At 44.0% G+C, this 18,216-nt stretch overlaps 1 protein-coding gene and 1 pseudogene across 1 annotated transcript in view; both read right to left on the reverse strand.

Moving 5' to 3' along the window:
• ATP1A4 (ATPase Na+/K+ transporting subunit alpha 4) overlaps window positions 1-13,011 on the reverse strand; it is a 31,446-nt gene extending 18,435 nt beyond the window's left edge. Inside the window, exons 1-10 of the mRNA XM_061119806.1 lie at window positions 12,862-13,011; window positions 12,597-12,656; window positions 10,533-10,736; window positions 9,677-9,790; window positions 7,383-7,517; window positions 7,006-7,123; window positions 5,250-5,518; window positions 3,595-3,793; window positions 3,247-3,356; window positions 2,931-3,065 (exon numbers count right to left, since the gene is read on the reverse strand). Of these exons, the coding sequence (XP_060975789.1) occupies window positions 2,931-3,065; window positions 3,247-3,356; window positions 3,595-3,793; window positions 5,250-5,518; window positions 7,006-7,123; window positions 7,383-7,517; window positions 9,677-9,790; window positions 10,533-10,736; window positions 12,597-12,656; window positions 12,862-13,011 (1,494 nt within the window). The remainder of the gene's footprint in view (window positions 1-2,930; window positions 3,066-3,246; window positions 3,357-3,594; window positions 3,794-5,249; window positions 5,519-7,005; window positions 7,124-7,382; window positions 7,518-9,676; window positions 9,791-10,532; window positions 10,737-12,596; window positions 12,657-12,861) is intronic.
• LOC133041805 (U6 spliceosomal RNA) lies at window positions 1,769-1,868 on the reverse strand (annotated as a pseudogene).
• Window positions 13,012-18,216: the final 5,205 nt, after the last annotated feature.

Here is an 18,216-nt window from a genome sequence, read left to right on the forward strand (position 1 = left end):
CCTATGTTCTAAATTCTTTGTTAACTCAGTCATTGCGTATTTAGTGATTGTCTATTTAATATTTATGATTGTTGCTTCATTTTTATGAATACTGTCTTTAATTTTTTCCTACAAGAATAAGGGTATCTATTCACTTTGAGTTACTAAACTCTTCCAGCATTCTGATTTGTTTAGTTTTACACTAAATAGTGGTGGATTCGAATATTTTTATGTTCATTTTGGGGAATGGTAAATAAACTATTTTCCACATGTTACCAGTAAAATTTGTATAATCGCATCTTTGATAATTTTATTTATATGTTGAATGTGCTATTATTTTGTGTTTACGAATTTTTTTTTTTTACCAGTAAACAGAACACATCTCCAAACCCCAAAAAAAGAATATATTGAAAACTGTGAAGTACAATGGTTAGCCATTCTAGCCCCCTGGCCACTGTCTCCTGGAAACATGACGAGTCCCCTGAGAGGGGGTTGGGGGGTCCCTGTGGCTCAGTCGGGGAGCAGAGGGCACAGCCATGAAGGGAGCCTGAAGGACAGAGATCAGTTTCAGTTTTCATTTTCCTGTCATCTGATCTGAGCAAGGAACTATTTCTGATGTTCCTCTAATGATCGACAGGAAATTCCTGCTACGTAACCCGTCGGGTAACAAACTCAGCACACGGGGAGGAACTGAGCCTGCGGAGCTGAGGGAGCCAGGCCGCACTGGCCCCGGAGAAGCCAGATGGGAAACCTGGGTGTGAAGTGTGGTTACAACGGCTCCTCGGGAAACTTTCCAAAAGCTATTTTATTCAAAATACGCTTAAGCAGTTAAAAGGGAAAACCTTAACTCACGTAAGCAGAAAGCTGTAAAAAACAATTTAAAAGCATAATTTTCTGAGCACTTAAAAAACCCCCTTTGTTGGCTATCTATTGGAGATTATTGGAGATGACAGCAAGACCTGCTTAAGCTGGTAATTTAGTCACACACACAAAACTCACACCTTGATAGAAAATTACAGATGAAAAAGATGGGAGAAACTGGAAATGTCAGAACTGAGAAGCTTCTTCCTTTCATTTCAGTCTCAGAGAGGGAGAGAGACCAGGCCTTGCAAACGACCAACAGGCTGAGATGTCCCTTGCATATCAGGTCCTCTGACTGCCCCGAGAGCAGAGAGCAGGCCGATAAAGCAGCTTGTTTATGGGTAGGGAGAGAAAGGAGTCAGAGGGGTTTTCTGGGGCCCCAGGCAAGCCTCACCAGAGCTGGCGGCTTGCAGACTGGCCGAGCACACTTGGTGTAGAGGAGGATTTTGCTGTTTGAACTTGATATTCAATAGCTCAGAAAAGGTGTCTAACATAGTCATCTAGGGGAAGGATTGCTATTTTGTTGGATATCCCAACAAATGTCATAACTATGTTTTGCTTTTCTTTTGAATCTTGTGGAAGGAGAGGTACCTAATTCTTTCCAGTTGAAGGCTTTAATTGGGCCTTGCCAAGCACAAAATTCCTGTCTGGTTAGTGAGGCCACTAAACATCAGGAAAAATGGAAATAAGTTTGCAGTTTGGGCCTAGGGGACCTATCTTATTTCACTGACGAAAAGCCAGTTGAGGCAAAAAACCTGCAGGTCTGTTTCTTAAGCTTTTACTTGTTCAGCATTCAATGTGAAAGTATAGGTAATTTGTTTTTAAAAGATCTATATAGCTTTTATTATGTTGTTATTTTTAGTTACAAAAATGTTTTGCTTGTGACAAAAACTTTTAAGATCTATTCTTTTAAGCAACTTTCAAATATAAAAGCATGGACCACTTCAGGAATTTGCCTGTCATCTGGGGGCCATACTAATCTTCTCTGTATGATTCTAGTTTTAGTACATGTGTTGTGAATTGAGCCCTTTTATGTGTTTTTAAGACTCAAAACCCAAACTGACTTTTGGGAGTCTCATTTCTTTTCTGTTATCCACACCTGAATGACCCTTACGGTATTGCATGAATTTAGAGAATTTCACTATTCTAAGCAAATCAAACCTTAGCTGAGCTCCCACCCCAACGGTGATGCCACTGTTCCCGCCTTTCCACCAGACCCCTCAAAGTGTGCCAGTGTTCCCACATGGGAGGGAAGTACTGGCTTTCCTGTCCGTCTCATGAATTTCCCGGTGAGGCCACCACTGCCCCTCCCCCCGCATTTCTCCTTCTCTCGTCACACCTCCCTGGAAAAGCAGCTTCACAAACAGTCAGGAGAGCCCTGACCACCTGCCTGATGGCAGCTGCCAGAACTGCAGACATGGAATGAAAAGAAATATTTGATGACTTGTGAGATACGGTACTCAAGGAAGTGACAGACAAATCTAACATATTCTGCAGCAGCAAGTCTCAACAGTTGCCACAGAGACACCCAGCCAGCCTTTGCTGCCTGTGGACATTTCAGAGACTACTTCATGACTAGCTCACTGCACAGTGACGTAGCCTCAAGACTGCTTAGGGCTAAAAAAAAAAAAAAAAAAAAAAAAAAGACTTCTTAGGGCTGAAGGCCTCTTCCTTTATCATCTATGTCTGCCTTTTTCTGTTTACCACTTTCCCTTTGGGCTTCCCTGGTGGCTCAGTGGTAAAGAATCTACCAGCAATGCAGGAGACTCGGGTTCAATCCCAGGGTTGAGAAGATCTCCTGGAGGAGGGTGTGGCAACCCACTCCAGTATTCCTGCCTGGAGAATCCCATGCACAGAGGAGCCTGGCGGGCCACAGTCCACAGGGGCGCAGAGTCGGACAGGACTGAAGCGATTTAGCACGCGCACACACACACACTCTCCCTTAAGGTGAGCCTGCCTCCTAACTGGGGTGCCAGTTGCACACGGTATCTTGTTCCACAGCTCAGACAGAAAGGCAGAGGCAAAGCTCCCCCTTCTCCAGATGACGAGCCCGTCCCCGCTGCTATCTCCGACCTTGGTCGGTTCTGTACCTGGTACTTGTTGGTAGAATTGAAGGGAATCTCTGCCACCTTGGGGTTTTTCGCTCTTAGCTCTTTCACAGAGCTGTAGGACTGCTCGGTGAACTTGAGGAGCGCTGACTCAGAAGCATCTCCTGTTGTTGCCCGCTGCCAGGATGGGGTTGGTATAATAAGCCTGGGAGGCATGGCACCTGGGTTTGCCGATGGTAACAAGATAGAGGGGTAGAACGGGGAGGCTGCTGGGGGGGCATCACCCAGGGCCAGGAAAGAGAGATTTAGGGTTACATGCTGGACACTGAAGTCCCCTCTACCCCCTTGGGCCTGACACCTTAGCTATGGGAAGGTTCTCCTCATTCGCCTTAAAATCAGCCCGGTTGCAGAGGCCAGCAATTCGGGCCAGGATAAACCAGGTATCAGAGCCCTTGGCAAATGGATTCCCTGAGGAGAGAACAGAACAGTGAGCAGGGCGGGGAACAGGCGAGTTTAAAGCAGGGGGTTATTCACATCCCGTTCAGCATCCAGACACTCCTCAGAGATGTTTCCTTTTCGCCAGGCCTCTTGGCTCTCCTCTCCCTTTCCAGCTCTCTCCTCCCTGTCTGGACTTGGCGCGCCCTCTCAGCTACCCATCACGTCTCCCACATCCTTCCACTCTCTGACCACCAGTGCCGCCAGTCACCAGTCTGCTGTTCACTGGTGTCGGCCTCGTAGATGGCCCTGTCGAACCACAGGTGGGCGACGGTCATGCGGTTCTGGGTGAGGGTGCCCGTCTTGTCGGAGCAGATGGTGGAGGTGGAGCCCAGCGTCTCCACCGCCTCCAAGTTCTTCACCAGGCAGTTCTTCCGAGCCATGCGCTTGGCTGTCAGGGTCAGACACACCTAAGGCCAGGAGGAGGGGAGAGGGGTGTAAATGAAGAGGAGAGCTCTGCTCCTCACAGCACTCTGTGGTTTTGGAAACCTGATCATTTTTGTTGCTCTTGTAATTTTTGGTACTTATTTCCCTTTTGTCATCACCTAGTCTTTAGAACTCCCATCTGTGGCTACAGTAAAGGAAATTAGGAAAGTGATTTTGGTTTGTACTGTATGGCAGAGTTTCAAAAAAAAGAGTGCATTCCTTTACCAGGGTATTGTAGACAATGATCTCCTATTCCTTCTGGAATATTCCTCTCCCCCTTGATCCTTTCATCTTTTCTTTCCACAGCCTCTTCTCCATTCAAGTTCAGGCTACACCTCTTTCTCAAGTCAGGTCTTTCCAAGGACCACGTTGAGGGCTAACCTTTGACTGTGGTATAAGATGCTGTGGGTGGAGGAGGGTTGCACCAATAGTTTAAAGAAAGAATGAAGAGGAGAGAATGGTGAAACTGAGCAGGGCTGTTGTTGCACTAAAAGGACTTGAGAAATCACTTAAACCAGAAGATTTTTGTTAAGCATAATTCAAGTGATAACCAGGCATGTGGCAAGGTTATTTTAAAAGTGAATAAATTCTTAGGCTGTGGTTATGTACAGAATTTGAACTGTGGAATTTTTATACATAACATCATGAGTCCTGATGTTTTTGTGCTAGTCCAGCCACACCCTGGATATTGCTCTCATTTCCATTTTAAGAAGGATATTGATAAAGGAGCACATGCCCCAAACAGGTGATCAGCAAGACAGGGGTCTGAAGATCATGTCCCAGAAAGAAGGACTAAGGTAAAAGGGATTCTTTGGCCTCCCAAACTGGAGAGTTTGAGGGGACATAATGGCTACTGCAAAAAAAAAATGTAAAGGATAGGTTTGTAGAAGAGAGAGAATCGACTTATTTTGTGTTCCTTCAGATGAGAAATCTAGGACTAAACAGAGAATCCTATGTCTATTCAACATAATGAAATCTAACTAGAGCAATCCAGCAATGAAATGAAGTCAGATAAAAGGGGGGTGGGCTTCCCATTACTAGAAATCATCATCATCTCCTACAGATTTTATACAGGATATTTGGCATTGGTTGAAAGGTTGAATTTCTGTGAACTCTGAAGTCCTTACCAGTAAGCTTCTATAATCCTAATACACTGAGACCTTGGAGTGCAGCAAGTTGGTCAGATTCACCACCCAGGACTGGAACTCACTCTGGGTGATTTATAATCTAATGCTTTCTGCATCATAGCTCACTTCTTTTCTCACTAAAGAGAGAAGGCACCAGAAATACGGGTGGAGGAAGTCAGCGTAATTTGGGAACTAAATGATTTGACATCCACGTATGCATTGGAGTACTCTGCCCTTGAGAGGTTAAGCCACAAAAGAAAATACGAGTGATTTAATTTCCTTGGGGGAGCCACCCTCCACCCTGGTTACTCACTGTGACGGTGGCCAGCAGCCCCTCGGGCACGTTGGCTACGATGATGCCGATCAGAAAGATGACAGCCTCCAGCCAGGTGTAGCCCAATATAAGCGAGAGCCCAAAGAAAGTGACACCCAGGAAGACGGCCACTGCCGTGATCATGTGGATGAAGTGTTCCAGCTCAATAGCAATGGGGGTCTTGCCCACTGCCAGGCCGGAGGTCAGTGAGGCGATACGGCCCATCACGGTGGAGTCTCCGGTGGCGATCACAATCCCCTGGGCTATCCCTGTGGATGAAGGGGGAAGTCTGAATGGGGAAGGCTATTGGATTTGGTTCCTACACAGAGAAAACTGTCAATGGTCAAAAACAAGGTGGAGGCTCAAGGGTCTCTGAGAGGTTATTACGTTCTGCTCTCTTTACTTTTCATTTGTACAAGTGAGGGTCTCCTAGTCTGAAAAATCTCAGATTTCACAGTTCTCCAGAGATAGCCAATTTTCTTGCCTAACTGCCTTCACCGTCAAGGTCTTTGTCTTTGTTGCACTTAATCTAAGTATCTCCTATTGCCTGCATGTTTCTCATCTTGTCCTCGGCAGCTGAAGAGTTTCTTGAGCCCCAGGCATAGTGGGTACCCGTCTGCTGGAATCCTACGTTCCAAAAGCCCCCATCCTCTAACCCAGGGCTTCTCAATTTGCCCCCCAAGGACTCATCTGGCAGCATCTGGAGTTGAGACCGAGATGGGAGGGGTTACCACTGGCACCTCATGGGAGAGAGCGGGGTGTGCCAGGCATCCTGGAGCTCAGAGGACAGCCCTGCTTCCCCTGCCCACAGGAGCGCTGCCCAGCGGTCAGCCCGACTCGGTTTGCTGGCTGGAGCCAGTCTGCCCCCTGCTGGCTGGCACAGGCCATAACAGTGGGGCTTCTGGGCCCTAAGTCGGGAGGCGAACTCCACACACAGGATTAGACCACTCAGCTATGCGGCTTGAAATGAAGGGCCCCACAAAGTTCTTTGCTTACAATAATTCTTCCCGCCTTCCCGTAATGACTGAAATTCCTACCATTAAAGTTACAGTCAGAATCACCCAGAAGAGCAACATGTTATAGAGATAGCTCTTATTTTTTCATCAGAAAGACTCATGCCTGAAAGTTCAGCTTTTCTACGTACTAGCTGTTTGCTCTGGGGCAAGTTCAAATCTCTAACGTCAGTACCCGCTCTTGGGATAGTGAAGAGAAGGTAGGGTTTACTTCAGGAGAAGAATGACTTAGCAGGGCTGAATAATTTTCTTCCCTTCTGTGCTATTTTCAGCTCATAGACCACAGTCCATTCACTACATAGAATAAAAATAGCTACAATTACAGGGCACTTAAAATGTGTTAGGCCTTGTGCTAAGCATTTTATATGTATTATCTTCTTTAACCCACATAAAAATTTATGGAGCAGTGACTTTCAGTATCATCATTGTTCAAATGTGGAAATGATGGCTTTGACTTTTGATTTAAGATCGTACAGCTCATGAGTGACAAAGGATGTAGACTATTTACTGGCTATTACATTCCATACAACCTTTAAATGATAGAGAATTCTAGAAATCTTTGTTTCAACCTTTGCTTCTTCTTTTTTTTTTTTTTTTTGGCACACGAGATCTTAACTCCCCAACTAGAGCTCAAACCTGTGCCCCCTGCAGCGGACTATCGGAGTCCTAACCACTGGACCACCTTAGGTAACCACCATCAATCTTTACTTTTGAACCTAGGCTACTTATGATTCGACATTCACCTTCCACACAGTGGGTGGAGAAGAAGCAGATATTTTGGGTCTCCAGAGGGTTCTCATTGGTGAACTCAGGGGAGCGGGACTGGGGCTCTGACTCTCCCGTCAAGGATGAGTTGTCCACCTGGGATGGGAGAGAGGAGGATCGTAAAGCGAGAATGGAAAAAAGATTTACACAGATGACACATGTTTTTCTGCCACCAGCATCATCGTTATCGACATGCAGACAGAAACAGAAACTTGTACACCACTGTAACCTCAGATCTGCTCTTGGGACTTCTCAAGGTTCCGAATAAGATGATAATTCATTAACTGAGCCCAGGTCACCGCAGTGCTCTCAGACCACATTTGGCCTCCTCCCGCCGCATTTCGCACCCCCTCACCTTACATCCTTCTGAAGAGATGAGCCGGATGTCAGCGGGGATTCGGTCCCCACCCTTAACTTCCACCAGGTCTCCTACCACCACTTCATGCACAGGGATCTGAAGCTTCTCTCCACCTCGAATGACCAGCGCTTGCTGTGGGAAAACAGGGCAGGGTCATTTCCAGAGCTCTGTTCTCGTTCCCATCCAGTTCCTGGTCTCCTGTCCTCTGATTCCCACTGTTACTCACCACATCATTTGCGCAGATCACTTTGGTAGATTGCAAATTCTTACCATCACTGTCTGCAGGGCCCTTTGATGCTCCTCTCACTTATATCCCTTCTGGGAATGGGGTTTTACCTCTTCATTTCTGCACTTAGGTTCGACCGAACGGCTTGCTTTGGCCCATAGGACATTAGCAAATGTAATGCAAGCAGATGCTTAAAAAATGCTTGCACACTGGGGCTTGCCCTCTGTCACCATATTGAATGGGCTCAAGCTAACCTCCTGGAGGAAGAGAGATTATAAGGAGAAAGGCCCAGATGTCCATGACATCTCATCTGAAGCCCCAGACATGTCAATGAGGTCATCTAACACCATCCAGCACCAGCTAAGCTCAGCCCAGATCAGAAGAACAGCCTAGCCACCGTGAGAAGTACTATGTTTGTTGTTTTGAGCCGCTGTTTTTAGGGTGGTTTGCTAGGCAGCAGACACTGATAGTCTCCAAACTCCTACTTCATTCTACCAAAACATTGTCCCCTGAACTCTTACCCAAGGAAGGAATTAAGTTCTGTTGACATCAAAGGGAGAAGATCCCTGGCTAAAAGGCTAGAACACGACCATGTCATTGGGAAAATCTGGAGCCTGTCCCTCTTCAAGTTTCCAGCCCTCTGCCTAGGAACGTCCTCCTGCTGCCATGTTTTCCAGGTTCTTTAGAAAGTTTTTATTTGAAAATAATCTAAACTTTCAGAAGAGTTGCAAGAATAAAAATTGCACCAAGAACACCTATATAACCTTTGCCCAGATTCATCTGTTAACATTTTACCCTATTCTCTTTGTCATCTGTTCTCTGTCTCTACATGTGTGTATGTGAATTCTTTTTCCCCCCAAACTATTTGAGGGCAAGTTACATACATCATGATCTTTGTAAAAAAAAAATTACATTTTTTGATGTGGACCATTTTTGAAGTCTTTATTGAATTTGTTACGATATTGCTTCTGTTTTACATTTTGTTTTTTTTTTACTGTGAGGCATGTGGGATCGCTGACCAGGAATTGAATCACACCCCCTACATTGGAAGGTTAAGTCTTTACCACTGACTGCCAGGGAAGTCCCCACATAAATCATGATCTTTTATCATACATACTTCAATGTGGATTTCCCAGGAATTAGGTGAAGAAACTGGAAACCCACTCCAGTATTCTTGCCTGGAAAATTCCATGGATAGAGGAGCCTGGTGGGCTACAGTAGTCCATGGGGTTGCAAAAAGTCAGACATGACTTAGTGACTAAGCATGCAAGCATAAGAATTAGGGTATTAAATAACCATAAAATGGTCATCAAACTTAGGAAAGTTCACATAGACACAATACTTTCATCTGCTGTCTGCATTCTAGTTTTATCAATTGACCCAGCATATCCTTTACAGCATTTTTTTCTGCTCCAGCATAGGATTTGGTCTAGGGTCAGATACTGCATTTAGCTGTCATGTCCATTTAGCCTCCTTTAATTTGCATCACTTCCATAGCTGTTCTTTGTCTTTAAGACCATCGACGTTTGAAGAATCTGCCTTCCCCAACCGCCTGTGCCTCCACCTTACTTTTGGGGGGGATAGATCCCCAATAGATTTGAGGTTTCATATTATGCTCATTGGACTTCTCTGGTGGCTCAGACGGTAAAGAATCCACCTGCAATGCGGGAGACCTGGGTTAGATGCCGGGGTGGGGAAGATTTCCTGGAGAAGGGAATGGTAACCCACTCCAGTATTCTGGCCTGGAGAATTCCACGGACAGAGGAGCTGGCAAGCTGCAGCCCATGGGTTCGCAAAGTCAGAAACCACTGGGCGACTAACACTTTCACTTTCATTATGTTCATTGGACTCAGATTATGCATTTTAGACCAGACAACTTCAAAGGTGATGTGTTTTTCTCAGGGTACTCTTAAGGCCAGCCAGGACACTTAAATGAATTCACCCTCATTATCAGCCTCACACAATTCACTCATGGTAGGGTACAATTCTTCAAGGTACATAAAAGTCATATATTTGGCTACATTCTAACACATCCTCTCACTAGATCCTTCCATATGAATCCTACCTGAGGTACCATGTTCTTAAAAGATTCCATGATCTTGGAGCTCTTGGCCTCCTGATAATAGGAGAAGCAGCCAGTGATGATGACCACGACAGTTAGTACGATGCCCAGGTACAGCTGCGGGTAGGGAAACCAAGGGCTCATCAATCGGTTCTTTCCTTCCTCTTCATCCTCAGAAAGTCAGTTTGCAAAGGGTAAGAGCCATCTCTCTAGGTGGAGGAAACCATGGAACTTGGCGGGAGAGCACAGGGATTGAGCAGAGTCTGAGACAGCCTGGCTCTTTCAGCTTCCTGCTGAAGGAACCCCAAGCTACAATTTGGAGCCAGCAAAACTCCAGATCCAAGAAGCGCCGTCTTTTCTTCTCCAGAAAGGCTACTCACAGGGGGTGGGGGCTAGTGAGGAGATGGATAGGAAGGAGAGAGATTAAAATTCTGCGAAAGAGAGTAGACAGCAAAGTGCTTTGATGATCATTCATGAGGATCATCAAAGGAAAGCAAGTTTCTAGAGAGAACTCTGTATCTCAGGGAGCTGAGTCAGAAGCTTTCTGTTTCTTTTTTTGGCCACACCACATGGCTGGCAGGATCTTAGTTTCTTGAGCAGGGATCAAACCCGTGCCCCTGCAGTGGAAGCACTGCAGTGCAGTGGAGTCCTAACCACGGGACTGCAAGGGAATTTCCAAGATTTTTTTTTTTAAAGAGGCTTTCTAGATAAAAGGGAAACCAGGAGGGACCAACGCTCTCTTAGCAACTCCTGGGAGTGTATTGATTTGGACCTGAGGACTTCAGGAGCGCTAGGCTGCTGAATAGAAGAGTGGCAGGGGCTGAGCAGAGCCTAGGCAGCAGTGGTTGAACAGACTCACGTTGTCTTTGGTGGAGTCCTCCTTGAAATACATCTGGATGCTGTAGGCCACGAAGCAAAGAATAGCGCCAGTCCACAGTAGGAGGGAGAAGCCGCCAAACAGCTGCTTGCAGAATTTGACCCATTCTGGAGTGGTCTTGGGAGGGGTAAGTGTATTGGGTCCATCTCGAGTCAGGATTTCCTGCGCCTTTTCAGGGCTATGGCCCTGTGTGGAGAAGAAATAGGGAGGAAGGGAGAACCATGAGAAGAAAGCAGCTGTCACAAAGGAGAACCTGGCTTCAGAACTCAGGTCTGCCATTTATAGCCCCAGGATAAGTCTAGAGACCAGTAAAGTTCTCCAAGGGTTAGCCTGGAAGTTCTTCCTACGTAAGTGGGATTCTAAAACTTGCATTACAGAAGGATCTTATTTAGCCTCCTTACTCAGGAAGGATTTTTAGTTTATGGGTTGATTCACAAATCTTTTGAACACCTGTCTTGGGACAGGTACAACGGTAGAGTGCTAAAATGAGTGAGACTGAGGCCGGGCCTAATGGAACTCCATCTCCAGTGAGGAGATGCATGTAAACGATTTATAATACAATGTGCCAGGCTAATGGAATGATGAGATACAATGCATATGCTTATAACATACAGACATCCACACTTTGATTCTTTAACTTGGAAATAGAAAAAAACAAACAAGCAACTAGATACATGAGATTGTAGAGCCTCACTCTAGCCTGGTGCATAAACTTGTGTGCTTTTTCCTGAGTGACAATAAGAGTAAAACCGGCTAGAGGATTGTAATAAAAAAAGAAGAAGAAGGAAGCAGCTCTCTTAAATATCCATCAGCCACTCCCCAACCTCCCCTGGAAAAATACAATTTAAATAAAAACAGGACCCGTCCCCTATGCTCATCTCTGGTTACCAGATGGTCACCCTAAGACCCTCCAACGAAGAGATTCTAGCGCTCAGAGGAACTTACGTTTCCAGGGCTTTTGTTTATTTGTGACCATTGTGTTCCAGTAGAAGCAGCAGCAACAGTAAAGTGAAGGCAGCGGTAACACATGGTTTTGCTGGTAAACCAGCAGTTCTCAAAGTGTGGCCTGGGGACCGACAGGGTCCTGAGATGCTTTCTGGGCAGAGTGGATCCACAAAGCCAGGCAATTTTTTTTTTCTTTTGGCCACAAGTAGAGTCCTAACCACTGGACCATGAAGGAATTCTCAAACAATTTTCACAATAACACTGAACTGTTGTCTGTCTTTTCACTCACATTCTCTTGAGTATAGAGTAGAATTTTCCCAAGGCTACAGGGTACGTGGTAGCACAATAGAGTTAATTCTGAAACTATATGGGAATCCAGCAGCCTTCTACTAAAAAGCTAGATGTTAGATTTGCAAAAATGTAAAATATCACTAATTTTTTTGCTTTGAAAAGCAGTTGACATAAAAATATTTGTGCTAACAGATAATAGCTTTACTCTTGTTTACAAACGAATTAGGAAATACTTTTTAATTTTCTTAATTTTGATTTCTAATATGATAAATATAGATGACAGATGTGTGCTGGGCTTAGTCGCTCAGTTGTGTCCAGCTCTTTGCGACCCCGTGGACTGCAGCCTACCAGGCTCCTCTGTCCATGGGATTCTCCTGGAAAGAATACTGGGTTGCTATGCCCTCCTTCAGGGGGTCTTCTTGACCCAGGGATCCAACTCGCGTCTCCTGCGACACCTGAATTGCAGATGTACCCTTTACGGCTGAGCCACCGGGGAAACCTGATAGATGTAACCCACATAAGTCAAAGCTCCTTGGAATCCTTGATAAGAGTGTGAATGGGTCCCCAGGACAAAGGTGTGAGACGTGCTGCCCTAGCCCGTCCTCATTCTTTGCTCTAATCCTGAGCGCTCTTTGGAGTAGTTAGCATTATCATCTTTTTCGGAATGTGTGCCCTTGGCCAGGTGCAGGTTAAGGATAAGAACATTGACGTTCAAGTCAGAGGTTAGAGCTCCAGCTCCGCCTTTGCCCTGGGAGCCTCAGGATTGGGGATGAAGAGCCTCTGCCCCCCTCAGGGAACTCCTCCACTCACCCTGGTCAGGTCCACAGAATACTTGGCGCTCAGTTCATCCAAGGTTAATTTGTGATCGTCCTGAGGAGACAGTAGAGCCACTGAGGGACAGGTGGTGACACATCACTTCCAGGGAGGACGTTTATGGGGAAGAGGGGAGGCCCTGGCCTGTGTGATGAACTCTCAGGGTGAGGGTTAGAGGGTTAGAGGTTAGAGGTTAGAAGGCTGAGGGTTGAGGGAGGTTTTTGGAGGGCAGTTTGTCAGCACCTTCTTCGGGTGTCCTCACCATGACTACTTCCTGCTTCAGCTCCTCCAAATCTTTCTTCTTTTTTTTCCTCTTCATTTTTTTTTTACTCATTTTAGGACTGTGCGTAAGTCTTGGGCTTGGATTCTGCTCATGAGGGGTCACCGTCCCTTTTTTCCCTCCAAGCCCCATGGTTTTCCCTGGATATGGCTGTCCCAGATCACCTGGTGGGAAGAAAGCAACGAGAGTGAGGAGTGTGAGGGGACAGGGGAAGGAGGAAGAAGGGCTCATGGAGGGGACTGCGGGAGGCAGACAGGGAGGGCAGCCGCGGGGACGCCCTGGATGCGGGGAGGAGGCGTGGAGGGATGAGAGGAGCCTGCGGCCCAAGGAGAAGGGATAAGGCGAGGGGGCCGAGGAAATGAAGCGTGGAGGGTGTGATGTGCCTAAGTGCTGAAGATGCTACAGGACCCCGAGCAGGTAGGAAGTGCAGTGGGCTTCAGGGTGTGCTGGAAGCCCCCAGCCCCAGCCGCCGTGGTGCCAAGGCAACGACCAGACCTGTGGTCACAAAGGCCTCTGCAAAGTTCTAACCCAGAATACACAAGGCTTAGTCTCTGGGTTTGGCAACGATTGGAGCAGGTTCTGCCACAGAGACAATTGTAGTCTGAAGGCGAGACTAGAGCAAAGTCCCAGCCTGGTGCTGCCAGCTTCCGGTACCCAGAGGTACCCCAGATAGCTGACTCAAAAAATAAAGCAGGCAGTCTGTATGTGAGTGTGCTTTTGCAGATGCAAACTTCCCACCGGCATTGACTTTGAGCCTTTGGTTACAGGAGATCAGAGAGCAGGTTAGGTCAGACTTTGGACTTTTGAAACAGTCCTGGCTTTGAACCCTGTCTCCTCTGCTCACCAGAGGAGTGTGGCTTTGGTTAAGTTACCTAACCTCTCTGTGCCTCTGTTTCCTCTTCGCTAGAGGGGGATACCATCTACATTGTAAGCTGGCAAGAGTAAGGATTAAAGCGGGGCGCTTCATGTAAAGCACATCTGACACACATAGTGAGTGCTCAACATGTGAAATGAAGTGAAAGTCACCTACTGGTGTCTGACTCTTTGTGGCCCCATGGTCTGTAGCCTGCCAGGATCCTCTGTCCAAGAGATGCTCTAGGCAAGAATACTGGAGTTGCTGGAGTTGCTATTTCCTTCTCCAGGGAATCTTCCCAACCCGGGGATCAAACCCTGGTCTTCTGCATTGCAGGCAGATTCTTTACCCACTGAGCTGCCAGGGAAGCCCTGTGCTCACCATATAGCTTTAATTAAATGTTAAGAGTCTTATCTGTCGCTTAATATACAGCTCTTCTCAGTGAGACCGAAAATACGCTGTCCATGTGAATACCCTGTATTTCCTCATGACATATTTATCTCTTATTCACCTTCATTGACATCTCGGTATGCTGTTTGGTTGTATTAACTTTATATATATATTTACATGGAAAATTATGTTGTGCCTTCCAAAAAACCATCTGAAGTGGCTATATGTTTATATTATTTACACATTTTTCAGTTATGCATGTCACATACATTTTTCCTAAGGTGGGATATTTATTTAATTGCATTTTGGTTTGGCATGCTTTTCAAAAATATGACTGGATCAGAAAACATCCACCTCGGGGCTGATGTAACATTCCTTTAATATTCAGAAATAGAAAATTTCCCTTCCCAGCTGGGACAAATAATAGTTTGTTTCTTTAATAGATTGGTTGAAATTTTCCTTCTCTCCTAAAAGCGTGCAAAATAAAACCTGAAAGTCCCCTTTCCCTCTCCCTAAACTCAGATTCCCCACCGCTGATGTTACTCGTTTTGGCAGTGTGCTGTGTGTCCTTCCAGTCTTTTTCTATATTTATACTAATAGTGTCTATAAGGAGGTGGATTCTCACTTTTTACAGACTCATTCAACTCCCCTTTCATTTATGTGAAGAGTTTATTTAATGGCCACAAGGCATGCCATATTCTGTATTGATGGTGGTCTATTCACTCATTCCCACTACTGATGGATTTATAGGATATTTCCCTTTTAATTTTTTAACTATTAAAGACATTGTTGCAGCAGCAGCCTTATATATAGTGCTTTTAGGCCTTTGAGCTTCAGTTTACATAGAACTGATTCCTGTTCTGACTCATAAGATTCTCTTGTTTAAAATCTTAAAAAATTTCTACCAGATTGCTCTGCAAAAGGGCTTGTCTTACCCATGTTCCACCACCAAGATACAGAAACGTCCACTTCCCACACCTTTGATTACACTGATGACCCTGACCATTTTCATTTTTTTCTATTATAACTGGCAAAATTTGACATCTTACAGTTTTAATTTCCATTTCTTTATTTTCTTACTTTTTCTTATATTTATGGGCCTTCTGGACTTTATTTTCCTTTCTCTGAATTGTCATTATTTGCCGAATTTTCCATTGTTCTTTTCCTTATTAATGTGTTCCAAGGGGTTCCAACCTCTTATCATATACATTACAAATATTTTCTCCCAGTCTCTGTGTTTAACGTAGATCATAAAATCCCAAAGAGCAAGGTTCAAGTTAAAACTGTGAAGTTAATCTATGCATCATCCATGTCACAATAGCACTTAGCCCAGCTTTGCACATAGGAGGTCCCTTCCAGGCAACTTTATTGACAATAAAATCAAGTGAATTTATTTTTGAAAACCCCATTCTGTCCCCACAGATCTTAGCTCAAAAAAGTCTACCTCTTCTGAGAGGCCTTTTCTAATTGCCAAATTCAAAATAGCAGCTCTCACAAGCAGTCCTCAATCCATCACTTGTGGGCTTCACTGCACTTCTTAAACTCTGAAATTATCCTGCCACTTATCCACTGACTTGTTAAGTTTTCTGTTTCTCCATGACAGTGGGGACCTTTCTGGGCTTATTTGGGCTCTATACCCAGCCCCTAGAATAGCACAGAGTGGTTCATCCCCAGACAGTTCCTAAAAATAAGTTGAACAATGAATTTTCAGGTTTTATCCTAATATTATAAGGTTCAATACCCATCATTTGGTCTGTTATGTTTTAAAATCTGTTAGGGTTGATAGGCTAGCGTTACAGTTATCTACTCATTTGCTTCATAATTACTTATTAAAAAAACACTCTGATATTCTTACCTGATCACTCTTCATCACTCTACCTATTTATATACACTACCTACTAGCTACTCTTGCAGCTGAATGTTACAACCAGCATGTCATGTTTTATAAAAATACAATGAGGCTTTTAATTGGTATTATATTGGTTCTTTATAGCAGCTTATTTCTATCTTTACTATATTCTGTCTTCCCAAACAGCAGTCGAGTTTAGCTTTCCGTGCATTTATGTTTTTTTTTTTTTATTATTCTCATTGTGTTTTTAAATTTTCTTTAATAAGCATCTTATGTCACAAATGCTAAATCTTGAGTGCAATTTGTTTTGGTTCTATTATAAATAGAAGCTCTTTTACTGTATTTTCTAATACTTAGAGATAAATTTGATTTTTAAAAAACCGATGTCTTGTACTTATAGTTTTGAAATCATTGCTTATAGGACTTTTTGTTGTTGCTGTAGCTTTCTTTTGGTTGAATTCCTTAGATACTTTTAGGTATTTAACCATATTTGTTACCAAAAAAATAATGTTTTTATTTCTTTCAGCTTGTCCCTTTATTTAGACCATATAAATACAAACTTCTCATCCAAGATTTCAAATGTTGCTGCTATTGCTTTTGTTATAGTTGTTATTATTATAGTTTTCTAGACTCATACATCCTTCCCCACTTCTCTGAACATAATTAGGTTTTCCTTAATGCTTTTTTCCTTGAACATCTTAATCAGCAATAAATATTAAATTTTACTGATAACCTTCTAACATCTTTTGAAATAATTATTTAATCATTTTTCTAGTGAATGTTAGTGGTTAGTTTCTGTATAATATATTGTCCTTGAATTCTACTATTTGATGATACATTAACAAATATATATATTTGTTTATTTTATTAAATTCTATCAAAACTGTATTTGTTTCATAAAATAGGCAGAGCAATATAAAAGTTTTTTCTATCTTCTAGTACAGTTGAAATAATATAAGGGTGTTCTTTGAGTTCTAATTGTTGGCAGTTTTATCTGCTCCTCAGTGCTCTGAGCAGGCTGATGGTTGAAAGCTTACAGACATAGGGCCCATGGACAGTACAGCATTCGGTTGTTTTTAATGCTACCCAGGGCCAAAGATCTGAGAAAATGTTTTGAGTATCTCTTATTTCCTACTTCCCCCATTCTTTAATCCCTAAAATAAATGTGGGATCAGGGATCAGAGACACAGTTGACCCACGGCTTCACCTAATGGAGTGCCCCAGAGGTGTGGGGGAGGGGCTGTGCTCAAAATCTAGAAAGGATATTCCGTGGAACCAGCACCAAATTATCTAACCATTTGCCCTATGTCGTGTTGCATTCTTAGCATTATGGGTATTTAGCTTGTTGTCTGTCTCTGATGAATCTTGATATTTACTATTCTGCAGGGAAAAAGGAAAAGGCATGGAAAACCTGTCTGCCTGGGTCAGAGGTTGGCCTTAATTTTACACTACATCCCATAGTAAGAGTCTCTCATCTTCTCAGTAATGGCCTCTAAGATGGTTGACTCTTAACCCCCTACCCCATCATTAAGGTCATGCCCTCTCCCCTTCTCGGGTTCTAATCACTTGGATCTGCCCAGCCTTGACTGGTCAGATGTTCACTGTCCACACATTCCTGGCTCCCTTCGTAGCTTCCCCAGCTCATTAAACCACTGCGCTCATCAGGCTGCCTCCACCCCCACAGGTTTTCTGTCCACACCACTGCCAATGAGTATGGGTGGCATGCTGGTTAAGGGAGCTGGTCTCGGGTTTGAATCCTGATTCAGATGCTTACCATCTTTGAGACTGAGTACATAATTTTGCCTTTCCAAGCCCTAATTTTCTCATCTGAAAATTAAAGAAAACAATAGTCTCCATCTCACTGGATTAAGAGGATTTTTTTCATCATCCAACCAATATTTATTAATTGCCCAATACATGTCAGGCATCATTTTTTTAGGTGATAAATTAAGGTGGTGAAGAGAAAAGTACTTTTGTGTACATGGAAATAATTCTGGAGGAGTCAGGCAAACATTTTTGCTTTTGTATAAGCAAAAAACTTTTGTATAAGCAGAAAACTATATGTGTGTGTGTGTGAATTATATATTTTTATACACTACCTATATCCACCTATCTATGTAAATTTGAGGTAGATAGTGTTCGTGAATGAAAACAGAGAGAATGGGGAAAGAGGTGCCAAAAGTGTTAATTTATTTGCTGTGGTCTGTGAGGACCTTGTGAAGAGGTACTGTTTAAGGGGCAATCT

The sequence above is a fragment of the Dama dama genome, chromosome 20 (assembly GCF_033118175.1).
Source record: "Dama dama isolate Ldn47 chromosome 20, ASM3311817v1, whole genome shotgun sequence".
Taxonomy (NCBI): domain Eukaryota; kingdom Metazoa; phylum Chordata; class Mammalia; order Artiodactyla; family Cervidae; genus Dama; species Dama dama.